At 33.9% G+C, this 12,828-nt stretch overlaps 1 protein-coding gene across 7 annotated transcripts; it reads right to left on the bottom strand.

The window, feature by feature from the left end:
• Positions 1–592: 592 nt before the first annotated feature.
• On the bottom strand, positions 593–12,298 carry LOC149779068 (uncharacterized). 7 transcript variants are annotated; one of them, XM_089938546.1, is made up of 7 exons: positions 12,220–12,298; positions 8,362–8,500; positions 4,512–4,575; positions 3,915–4,049; positions 2,789–2,904; positions 1,188–1,296; positions 593–841 (listed from the first exon to the last, which is right to left on the bottom strand). In XM_089938546.1, the coding sequence occupies exons 4-7, from the start codon at positions 4,036–4,038 to the stop codon at positions 696–698; spliced, it is 495 nt and encodes a 164-aa protein (XP_089794672.1). In that variant the 5' UTR covers positions 4,039–4,049; positions 4,512–4,575; positions 8,362–8,500; positions 12,220–12,298; the 3' UTR covers positions 593–695. The 7 variants fall into 7 exon arrangements, with proteins under 7 accessions (XP_089794672.1, XP_089794673.1, XP_089794676.1 ...); XM_089938547.1 differs by having other exon boundaries at positions 4,512–4,636; positions 8,362–8,439; positions 12,220–12,287; XM_089938550.1 differs by having other exon boundaries at positions 3,915–4,030; positions 4,512–4,636; positions 8,362–8,439; positions 12,220–12,287.
• Positions 12,299–12,828: the final 530 nt, after the last annotated feature.

Genomic DNA, 12,828 nt, shown 5'->3' with positions numbered 1-12,828 from the left:
GATAATTGACCATACAGAAAAAATGTATCGATAAAATATTAAAGGAGTACGTCAGGTAAGAAGCTTCTCCGTATAAATGTAGACAAAATTTGTATTGCCAAAATGAACATAATAGTTTTAGTAGTGCTAAAACAATGAACCAAATCACTAAATCTTTAATTTCAAAGCAACATAGCACGTGGAAACATTTACCACAGAGACGAACATTGATTAACTTTTTATTCGTGGTCTTCAATACGATTAGGATGTCACAAAATTAAACATGACACAAACCGGCTAATTCATGGTCAAAAGCACAACATGTAGAACATGGGTTGGATGACATTTACAATCATTCGTGTTTTGTAAACAGAATATATAGTTTTAGTCAAACAATATATCTAGCTGAGTCAGGGCTAGATGTAGGTTAATTAGTGTCTTTCAAAACGGCAGTGATATCAACACAACATGGCTGACTGTCTACTTGTTTCATATCTGAATTGGTTTTGCCTGGTCTGTTCCTTGCCATTATTTTCATCTTGGTGACCGAAAGAAAGAAAGATATACAGTTTAACAGAATGTAGAATAGTCAAAATAATAGCGGAAACTCTGAATGAGTCAATGATTTTTATTCATTTATCATAGTTACGCTTGGAAGTGGTAAGTATACAAATAGTTACACTAGCAAGGGATAACCACACCAAAGTCATCAATAACTACGATTTCTTGCATTCAAGTGCTGTTTGGCGTGTTAGAAGATCATTCATGGCTTCGAATTCTTCATGGGTCTTCTCGTCCCAGGGAACACTCTCTACATAATCACAACTATGGACAACTAAGAGGTTTTTGTTCCAATGCGTTCCTAAATTACAAAATAATTATAATATGTGTGTGTATATATATATATATATATATATATATATATATATATATATATATATACTTTAAGAAATAAATTATTTGTTACTTGTTCTTAAGTTGTTACCTTTCCTTTTTTTCTGGTACACTATTTAAGACCATAAAGTCGTAACAATATGAGTGTGTGTGTTTGTGTGTGTTATAGTGTCTGAGTGTTCATCGTTACATCGTAATATATAAGACGCTCTTAGGTAACAGAAAATTCAATACAAGGGGATTATGCAGATCCTGCTGGCATTGCGGAATACTAAGGCAGCTAATGCAAGACTTTTTGAAGTTATGTGTCTTACCAGCAATAAAATAAGCCTTGTGCATTTCAAATTCAACGCCACAGACCTCTGTTTTCAATGGCGTCAACATTGGGAAGTAATCGTGTTCTCTTATTCGATTAGGTCCCTCCTGAAACGGGAGAGGTGAAATGTCTTTTGAAAGAATCCTATACAGTTGGTTTCCCGTGAGTCTTACAAAATAAAGAGTGCGAATGTCAGTCCGAGGATACATTTTAATTAATAACCTTATCTTGAAGGCAAAGAAGTATTAGTTTATTTCTCACTAAAACGATTATATTATAGACACCAATGCTATTTGAAGACGTTGTCTATGATTTAACTAATGTTAAGGGCATATTAGTAGGCCTCCATTAAGCATGATGTTTTATTCCAGTGTAGAGCTGATACTTATGTGTGGTATCAATGAAGGTTCATGGTAATCGATAAGCAAGCAATACGTGTCCTTTATTTCCATAGTCCAATGTGTGCTATAATGCTAGACAGCTATGCATTGCATATATGGACATTGCCGGCGGGTTCATTGCGATAGAATGACAAAAGGAACAATCAAAGATATGTTTGGTTAGACTGACGAACGAAAAGAAAAAGTACATGTTTGGTTTCTATAAATGTCTCTTCAACGCTGCATGAATTGCGAATCATAAAGACGCCCAAGGACAAAGTCAGGGTGCAAATTTAAGAGGCTTATATATATTACAATCTTCAGCAAATATAATTATTTATATTTGCGCTCTTGAGTTCAATGATAATGTACTGGCATGCGTATCACATAAGTACGACGATATAGGAACTGAAGTGAGGATTGAGGAACAGATCTACAATATCTCCTATGAAGGTCAGAAGGTTCAAAACGACAAGAATTACTCAAGAAGCAATGAAATAATCTTAAATATTTTGCTTTTTTTGAACTGTGTAATTTCTGGATATTAAATGTTTGCTGCAGAAAGTCTGAAATACTTCATTCGACGAAATTCTAGGATTTATAGAATAAATCAATACTTAATCAGTGCAAAGCTTTAGTATATCAATCCATCGGGTACATTTGATCAGTGCTTGCAATGATGTATTCAAGCATTACATCACTCTATTTTGAAATAAACAATGCTAAAAAATAACACAATCTGAACAGAAATTGATATTTTCAATCAATTTGGAAGAATACGATTGATGTTTTCTCAATATGAAAATAGCAAATAGAAAGGAAAATATTTTACAAAGAAAGAGTTATATAGTAGACGAAATCACCAAAACACCAAATGAACTTTAACTTTTTCTAAGTTTTGCAGAATTATTCGATTGAATTTATTCCAGAGCCTATTATGAGTCCAATAGTGTAAATGATACATCTGTGGTATAGGAAACTAAACTAGCACTATTCATAAGTATGTTGCATCACAATTCCTTTCTCTTTTCATGTTAAATGTTCTTAGGTTGCCCAACATCATGGAATGTGTTAGACGCTTGGTACAAAAATGAATTGATATCTCTTCATCCGTACGCTGTCTCAAATTACGATAATTATTGTTAGACATTGCACTCGAGAAACACAGTGGAGCTGGGATTCTGTCAAACGTTTATCATAAACAGATCGTTTTACTTACATGGTACATGACGTGCAAAAATACAGTGTATTTAATGAGGTCAGCATCCTCTGGCTTATTGACAGGCTTTAGTCTTGCATCAAGAAATTCCGCACTCATAGGAGTTCCCATGATCACTGTAGTACAGAAACGTATGATTTTAATAGGATCACGAAGCTCAACAGTAAGGAGCCAACAAATATGTTCAGTCTCGTTTGTATACGAGAATGCACGTTTACGTTCCATAACATTGTCGTTCAAAGTATTAAATTTAGTTTGACAATTTTCTATTGACTTTTTCAATTGAGAAAGCAAAGAAACGTACATATTAATGACGAAGTTTACAACTTTTGATTTCCAGCATATGCTATGCTGTTGTTAAGACTTAAAGTAGCATACTGATTAATGTGGTATTAATTTATTTTATCTTGGAGAATTTATTGAAGGAATGATTAGTAGATATGATATCTGATTTTCGACATCAACTTATGACATCGTTTATTGGAGTCAATTTGAATATTTTTAAGTGAGTACCCTATAGTGGCGTCAATTTGTACTGTTTATTAGAACACTTCCTACCAGAATATTCAAATTACGACTGTGAGCTGCATTTCGACATTGATCATAGCAATTATAAAGGCAAACAATTGAGTGTGATTCTTTACTTTGCCTCCTCTCTTGCGGACCTCTGCAGAGAATATATAATATCGAGGGTAAAAGACATAGGAGATCCAGTTTGAGACCATTCCAACCTCGTGACCATTGTTGCATGAATATAATTAAATGCTAGAAATCAAGATTTCCAACAAATCAAATTAAAAAGTACATTTCAAAGTTATTAGTACAAGAAGCGGTAGATGAGCAATATTTGGGCAATAAAAACTTAACGTCTGTAATTGTTGTACATATATATAGTAGTATACGTAGGACTAGTAAGTACCATGAAAACAACATTATATTTAGATGTGATGGTGGTATTAGTATCAACAGCAGTTGTGAAATAGTATTTACAGTTGTATCATTACTTGATTCTTTACCAATAACATCTCTATATCCACCATCATATTCATCAAAATTATTCACGTTCTTCTTTCTCTTGCTTTTAGCTTGAATGCACGAAGCTCAGTAATGTAATAATGTTACCAACATGTCAGGTTATTACAGACGGCTTCCTCCATTGTGGTCTTTTTACCGCATTTGCAGGCAGAGATTGCATGGATGGCCATCATCAGCACCAAGAGAGATTGCAGGAACATTAATGGTCTGTCCATGATACAACAACCTCATTAAAACAAAATATATGATCATGACTTAACATAGTGGCAAATCATAAAGTGCTAAAGCCGTGCTTCACTTGCACATAAATACGTGTCTTTATATAAACACATGTAATGTAGCTATATTCCTTCGTATTCGCCGGTAGGTCACAATTGAAGTTACTATTACTAAAATTAAAAAAGACACAAAGCTGAAATATTGGTAATGAAATCCAGCCAAATATATGCCATATTTCTTCCTATATATTTGGAATAAATTAGTTGCGATTTTACTTTGTTGCCGCCCCAATGAAATTAAAGTATCCGTAGCTTATACGATTTTGAATTGTGAGCTTCCTATCATAATTATACAATGTCCTGACTCATCAAAAATTATATTACTAACCACTAATTACTCAAGCCATCTGACAGCAATGCAAAGTGAATTATTATAAAAATATAAAAGAAGTTCACCGTCGGTCACTCACAATTTTTTTTCGAAATAGCTGTTCAGACGGTGGTAATAGAAGCGAGGCGTCTTGATGTTGATATCTGCCGAAGAAAATATTCTGTTGGCTTATATAGTCCACACCACGTGAAAATGAACTGTATGCTAAAGGTAAAATAATAGAATTTCTTTGATGGACTTTTGTCAGTTGTGACATAATGTTTATTTAAATACTATAGTTAGACTAAGGCATGTCATCTCGGAGATTTGAATAACCGGTTAATCTAGATATTATTTGGAAGTTTTAACAGCTGTTTATGATATAATTACACAAGGTGGAGAAAAACAGGAGGCAGCCATCTGTTGCATTGTATGTAAATGTGTCAACTAGTATTGGAAGTAGTGCTATGTAAGATAAAAGTATGATAGAATCACCCTTTTATTGAAAAGGTGATTAAAATCATTTACGATAATAATAATAATAATAATAATAGTAATAATAATTGGCAGAATACATCTTCAGTAGTTGATTAAGTTTACGATTGGACTTTGCTTATTTAATCTGCTCAGTTAGGCAATAAATTCACCAATCATCAAATAATCAATCATCAGATTCGCAGTGATATAAAATAAGCAGTAATCCTTACCAAAAATAAAGAAGAAAAAATTATTATAAAATATTTCAGAAAGCTTCATTTGACTTTTGAAATTGAAATTCACTTTGTTTCAGAATATTTCCATTCCCTGGTATTTTAGTTTCGTTTAGTTGAGGAATTTTGAGTGAGGTTCAACAAGCTTTCAGAATGCCACCTTAAGTGGAGAACTTTACTTGAAACCCTACCAGCGAAGGGTTGAAGAGGACGAATTGCTCCAGCTTGGCACAGAATATCATTTTTCTGAAGCGATGGCGTTTTTAACGAAGCAAGAAATAAAATATATTTTGACTGAAAAAAATCTTTTGCATAAAAATGCTTTTCATTTGATTAGTAAGTTTATATACTGTTCGGGTAGGAAATTAAAAGAGTTGCATGTAAAAATCCATATGGAAATAACGTTAAGAAGGGTTTAATTTCAGACGAAATGACGCGAATCAAAAATGAAATATGAAGAGATGCAACTACAAAAGGAAATAGAAAATGATGAAAAGAAACACAATTATATTGAAGGTACTAGAACTGGCAATGGGAAAGCATCCCTCAAATTTACACACGAGTTCAGGTTTTGATGTTACTAGAAATATTTGCTAAGTACCCCATTTAAAAAAAAAAAAACAAAAAAACCGTAGACGAATATTTTCCTCGTTTTGAAACAATTGCTGAAGATTTGAAATGACAAAGAGACCATTGTACGTTATTATTACAAGATATACTTATAGGTAAAGCTCGAGAAATCTGAAATTTATCGCCTGTACAACGCAATAATAATTATCACGTGGTTAAGGAACGATTTTGAAGAGTTATATGTCGGTATCCGAGGCACGTAGATGAAGGTTAAAAAACACCCATATTCTGGCATTGTTTTGAATTCTTTTGTAGTTTTGAACTATATCATTGTGATACATCAAGACTTTAAGTACATGAACAATATTCCAGGCTATTGGTACATAAGCACTTTCAAGGTTGGAATTTATTCGGAACATCATCTAAAATATTCGATACATTAGGACTTGTGATATAACCTTTATGAGTATTTCGGATTTAATTCACAATATTACAAGATCTTTTTTAAATTATTTTTCGAGGTTTACAGAACTTGTTGGCTTTCCTTTCTTGTCTTCTTCTGTCAGTTTAAAACCAACGATTCGTGAGATATATTAGTGTGGTTCTAACCTCAGTAAAGTGTGAGATGAATATTCGCTAACTTGCGTGATTTATTATTTGCTAATAATAAAACATTCTGTAGTATCAAATACTCTCCTGTATAATGCAGGAATAATCATTTTCTGTTCTGTTTGGTGTATATCTGGAATTCTCTCCCTCTCTCCCTCTCTCCCTCTCTCTCTCTCTCTCGCTCTGTCCACCCCTCCACCCCTCTCTCTCTCTCTCTCTCTCTCTCTCTCTCTCTATATATATATATATATGGAATAAACCACGCCCACAGATAAACGCAGAGAATATAAGGGGAGACAGAAACAGCAATTTTATGGTTTTAACATCGATTATCCATCAAAAGAGTGTCTCGAATTAGCGAATTCGATATAGTTAGTGTAATACCTGTGAAAATAAATCAAACATCTATATAACTGTATGAGACGCGCTATTTCTAGATACTCTTTTGATGGAAACTGGTGGCAAAATAGTTGAATATGTTTCATATGAAAATGTCTTTAAATAAAACAAGAACAGGAACTTGTGCATGAAATACGCCTGTAAATGTCTGTCCTCTATTCATTTTCCTTATTATGAAGTTTATAAAAAATTCACAACTTCTCCAAGAAAATCAAATTGATTTCTTGTAGTTTTCATTTTCGTCTTTAATTATTTTTTGGATAGTTTCTCTCACATAATTTCTATGTAACAGACACAAGCATCTTGTTGGTTTCTCCCCATCCTCCACAACTGTTGCAATTAATCAGATGAGTTTGCCTGAAAGATTACTTTGAAAATTTTTTCCCAATTACCTTTATTTATTCTAATACGTGAACAGAATTTTCAGCAGAATTGCTATTTTCTACTGTGGCGTACTAAATGTTAATGACGCACAGGGTGACCGTGATAGCCCTAAGGGTTTTCTCACCCCAAGACCTCTAGCGTTCGATGCAACCGCCCCGTCTGCCCCTGTGCCCTTTAATACGAAACATAGTCTCTAAAGACCGTATTTCAGGGGTCTCAAACTCAAACCACCCTGAGGCCGCATGAGAGGATTTTCAATGGCCCAAGGGCCGCACCACCTTTGTTATCTCTCATGACACCTTGTGACGCCAATCGTTTTGCGGGCCACAGGATACGGCTTGGCGGGCCGAGTGTTTGAGATCCCTATTCTACAGTCTTATAGCTAAACTTGCTCTTACTGAATCTTCGTTGCACTGACTAACATTGGTAAAGAAACTTCTTTGTTTGCATAATGCTGATTTAAGTTGCATAACTTTATCCTCTCTAATTTTGCCCGCGTAAGCGTCATATTTCTCACGGTGCATTGTTTCGTAGTGCCGACGCACGTTATACTCCTTCCGAACAGCTATCGTTTGTTGACAAACGAGACATTGAATTTTATCGCTGACCTCAGTGACAAAATATAAATCCTCCCATTTGACTTGAAAAACTCTCTTTTCGTCCGCGAGTTTTCTTTTTTTCGAAACAGAAGACATTTATTTGGGCTTTTATGTTTATAAAAATGCAGCAAAATCAACTTTATAATTCAACATCAACTCGATCACTTTACTAAAAAACCGTAACCGGAAGTCCGCATTAAGGGCGACAATTAATAGAAAGACTACGAATAAATAAGTAAGTCAGAGTTTCTTATGGTTAAAATGGCGCTAACGTTAAAGTTCAAAAGGCAGCGAGAGAAAAAGAAATAAATGAATAGTCAATTTTTTGAAAATCATAAAATGCGTCGCGGGCCGCAAAATATGCACTTGCGGGCAGCAAGACAAACCTGAAATATTGGTAATAAAATCCAGCCAAATATATGTAATCTTTCCTCATAAAATCAAGGCGAGAAAAAGAAACACTGTTTATATATTTGGAATAAATTAGTTGCGATTTTACTTTGTTGCCGACCCAATGAAATTAAAGAATCAGTATCTTATACGATTTCGAATAGTGAGCTTCCTATTATAATTATACAATGTCCTGACTCATAAAAAATTATATTACTAACCATTAACTAGTTAAGCCATCTGACAGCAATGCAAAGTGAATTATTATAAAAATAAAAAAGAAGTTTACCATCGGTCACTCAGAATTTCTTTTCGAAATAGCTGTTCAGACGGTGATAACAGCAGCGAGGCGTCTTGATGTTGATATCTGCCGAAGAAAATATTCTGTTGGCTTATATAGTCCACACCACGTGAAAATGAACTGTATGCTAAAGGTAAAATAATAGAATTTCTTTGATGGACTTTTGTCAGTTGTGACATGATGTTTATTTAAATACTCTAGTTAGACTTAGGCATGTCATCTCAGAGAATTGAATAACCGGTTAATCTAGATATTATTTGGAAGTTTTAACAGCTGTTTATGACCTAATTACACAAGGTGGAGAAAAACAGGAGGCAGCCATCTGTTACATTGTATGTAAATGTGTCAAATAGTATTGGAAGTAGTGCTATGTAAGATAAAAGTATGATAGAATCACCCTTTTATTGAAAAGGTGATTAAAATCATTTACGATAATAATAATAATAATAATAATAATAATAGTAATAATAATTGGCAGAATACATCTTCAGTAGTTGATTAAGTTTACGATTGGACTTTGCTTATTTAATCTGCTCAGTTAGGCAATAAATTCACCAATCATCAAATAATCAATCATCAGATTCGCAGTGATATAAAATAAGCAGTAATCCTTACCAAAAATAAAGAAGAAAAAATTATTATAAAATATTTCAGAAAGCTTCATTTGACTTTTGAAATTGAAATTCACTTTGTTTCAGAATATTTCCATTCCCTGGTATTTTAGTTTCATTTAGTTGAGGAATTTTGAGTGAGATTCAACAAGCTTTCAGAATGCCATCTAAAGTGGAAAACTTTACTTGAAACCCTACCAGCGAAGGGTTGAAGAGGACGAATTGCTCCAGCTTGGCACATAATATCATTTTTCTGAAGCGATGGCGTTTTTAACGAAGCAAGAAATAAAATATATTTTGGCTGAAAAGAATCTTTTGCATAAAAATGCTTTTCATTTGATTAGTAAGTTTATATACGGTTCGGGTAGGAAATTAAAAGAGTTGCATGTAAAATTCCATATGGAAATAACGTTAAGAAGGGTTTAATTTCAGACGAAATGACGCGAATCAAAAATGAAATATGAAGAGATGCAACTACAAAAGGAAATAGAAAATGATGAAAAGGAAACACAATTTATATTGAAGGTACTAGAACTGGCAATGGGAAAGCATCCCTCAAATTTACACACGAGTTCAGGTTTTGATGTTACTAGAACTATTTGTTAAGTACCCCATTTAAAAAAAAAAAAAAAAAAACCGTAGACGAATATTTTCCTCGTTTTGAAACAATTGCTGAAGATTTGAAATGACAAAGAGACCATTGTACGTTATTATTACAAGATATACTTATAGGTAAAGCTCGAGAAATCTGAAATTTATCGCCTGTACAACGCAATAATAATTATCACGTGGTTAAGGAACGATTTTGAAGAGTTATATGTCGGTATCCGAGGCACGTAGATGAAGGTTAAAAAACACCCATATTCTGGCATTGTTTTGAATTCTTTTGTAGTTTTGAACTATATCATTGTGATACATCAAGACTTTAAGTACATGAACAATATTCCAGGCTATTGGTACATAAGCACTTTCAAGGTTGGAATTTATTCGGAACATCATCTAAAATATTCGATACATTAGGACTTGTGATATAACCTTTATGAGTATTTCGGATTTAATTCACAATATTACAAGATCTTTTTTAAATTATTTTTCGAGGTTTACAGAACTTGTTGGCTTTCCTTTCTTGTCTTTTTCTGTCAGTTTAAAACCAACGATTCGTAAGATATATTAGTGTGGTTCTAACCTCAGTAAAGTGTGAGATGAATATTCGCTAACTTGCGTGATTTATTATTTGCTAATAATAAAACATTCTGTAGTATCAAATACTCTCCTGTATAATGCAGGAATAATCATTTTCTGTTCTGTTTGGTGTATATCTGGAATTCTCTCCCTCTCTCCCCCTCTCTCTCTCTCTCTCTCGCTCTGTCCACCCCTCCACCCCTCTCTCTCTCTCTCTCTCTCTCTCTATATATATATATATATGGAATAAACCACGCCCACAGATAAACGCAGAGAATATAAGGGGAGACAGAAACAGCAATTTTATGGTTTTAACATCGATTATCCATCAAAAGAGTGTCTCGAATTAGCGAATTCGATATAGTTAGTGTAATACCTGTGAAAATAAATCAAACATCTATATAACTGTATGAGACGCGTTATTTCTAGATACTCTTTTGATGGAAACTGGTGGCAAAATAGTTGAATATGTTTCATATGAAAATGTCTTTAAATAAAACAAGAACAGGAACTTGTGCATGAAATACGCCTGTAAATGTCTGTCCTCTATTCATTTTCCTTATTATGAAGTTTATAAAAAATTCACAACTTCTCCAAGAAAATCAAATTGATTTCTTGTAGTTTTCATTTTCGTCTTTAATTATTTTTTGGATAGTTTCTCTCACATAATTTCTATGTAACAGACACAAGCATCTTGTTGGTTTCTCCCCATCCTCCACAACTGTTGCAATTAATCAGATGAGTTTGCCTGAAAGATTACTTTGAAAATTTTTTCCCAATTACCTTTATTTATTCTAATACGTGAACAGAATTTTCAGCAGAATTGCTATTTTCTACTGTGGCGTACTAAATGTTAATGACGCACAGGGTGACCGTGATAGCCCTAAGGGTTTTCTCACCCCAAGACCTCTAGCGTTCGATGCAACCGCCCCGTCTGCCCCTGTGCCCTTTAATACGAAACATAGTCTCTAAAGACCGTATTTCAGGGGTCTCAAACTCAAACCACCCTGAGGCCGCATGAGAGGATTTTCAATGGCCCAAGGGCCGCACCACCTTTGTTATCTCTCATGACACCTTGTGACGCCAATCGTTTTGCGGGCCACAGGATACGGCTTGGCGGGCCGAGTGTTTGAGATCCCTATTCTACAGTCTTATAGCTAAACTTGCTCTTACTGAATCTTCGTTGCACTGACTAACATTGGTAAAGAAACTTCTTTGTTTGCATAATGCTGATTTAAGTTGCATAACTTTATCCTCTCTAATTTTGCCCGCGTAAGCGTCATATTTCTCACGGTGCATTGTTTCGTAGTGCCGACGCACGTTATACTCCTTCCGAACAGCTATCGTTTGTTGACAAACGAGACATTGAATTTTATCGCTGACCTCAGTGACAAAATATAAATCCTCCCATTTGACTTGAAAAACTCTCTTTTCGTCCGCGAGTTTTCTTTTTTTCGAAACAGAAGACATTTATTTGGGCTTTTATGTTTATAAAAATGCAGCAAAATCAACTTTATAATTCAACATCAACTCGATCACTTTACTAAAAAACCGTAACCGGAAGTCCGCATTAAGGGCGACAATTAATAGAAAGACTACGAATAAATAAGTAAGTCAGAGTTTCTTATGGTTAAAATGGCGCTAACGTTAAAGTTCAAAAGGCAGCGAGAGAAAAAGAAATAAATGAATAGTCAATTTTTTGAAAATCATAAAATGCGTCGCGGGCCGCAAAATATGCACTTGCGGGCAGCAAGACAAACCTGAAATATTGGTAATAAAATCCAGCCAAATATATGTAATCTTTCCTCATAAAATCAAGGCGAGAAAAAGAAACACTGTTTATATATTTGGAATAAATTAGTTGCGATTTTACTTTGTTGCCGACCCAATGAAATTAAAGAATCAGTATCTTATACGATTTCGAATAGTGAGCTTCCTATTATAATTATACAATGTCCTGACTCATAAAAAATTATATTACTAACCATTAACTAGTTAAGCCATCTGACAGCAATGCAAAGTGAATTATTATAAAAATAAAAAAGAAGTTTACCATCGGTCACTCAGAATTTCTTTTCGAAATAGCTGTTCAGACGGTGATAACAGCAGCGAGGCGTCTTGATGTTGATATCTGCCGAAGAAAATATTCTGTTGGCTTATATAGTCCACACCACGTGAAAATGAACTGTATGCTAAAGGTAAAATAATAGAATTTCTTTGATGGACTTTTGTCAGTTGTGACATGATGTTTATTTAAATACTCTAGTTAGACTTAGGCATGTCATCTCAGAGAATTGAATAACCGGTTAATCTAGATATTATTTGGAAGTTTTAACAGCTGTTTATGACCTAATTACACAAGGTGGAGAAAAACAGGAGGCAGCCATCTGTTACATTGTATGTAAATGTGTCAAATAGTATTGGAAGTAGTGCTATGTAAGATAAAAGTATGATAGAATCACCCTTTTATTGAAAAGGTGATTAAAATCATTTACGATAATAATAATAATAATAATAATAATAGTAATAATAATTGGCAGAATACATCTTCAGTAGTTGATTAAGTTTACGATTGGACTTTGCTTATTTAATCTGCTCAGTTAGGCAATAAATTCACCAATCATCAAATAATCAATCATCAGATTCGCAGTGATATAAAATA

This window comes from Sinohyriopsis cumingii, chromosome 17, assembly GCF_028554795.1.
Source record: "Sinohyriopsis cumingii isolate HCF-2022 chromosome 17, ASM2855479v2, whole genome shotgun sequence".
Lineage (NCBI taxonomy): Eukaryota > Metazoa > Mollusca > Bivalvia > Unionida > Unionidae > Sinohyriopsis > Sinohyriopsis cumingii.
Note: the sequence above shows the minus strand (reverse complement) of the source record. Positions and strands in the feature narration are given on the sequence as shown.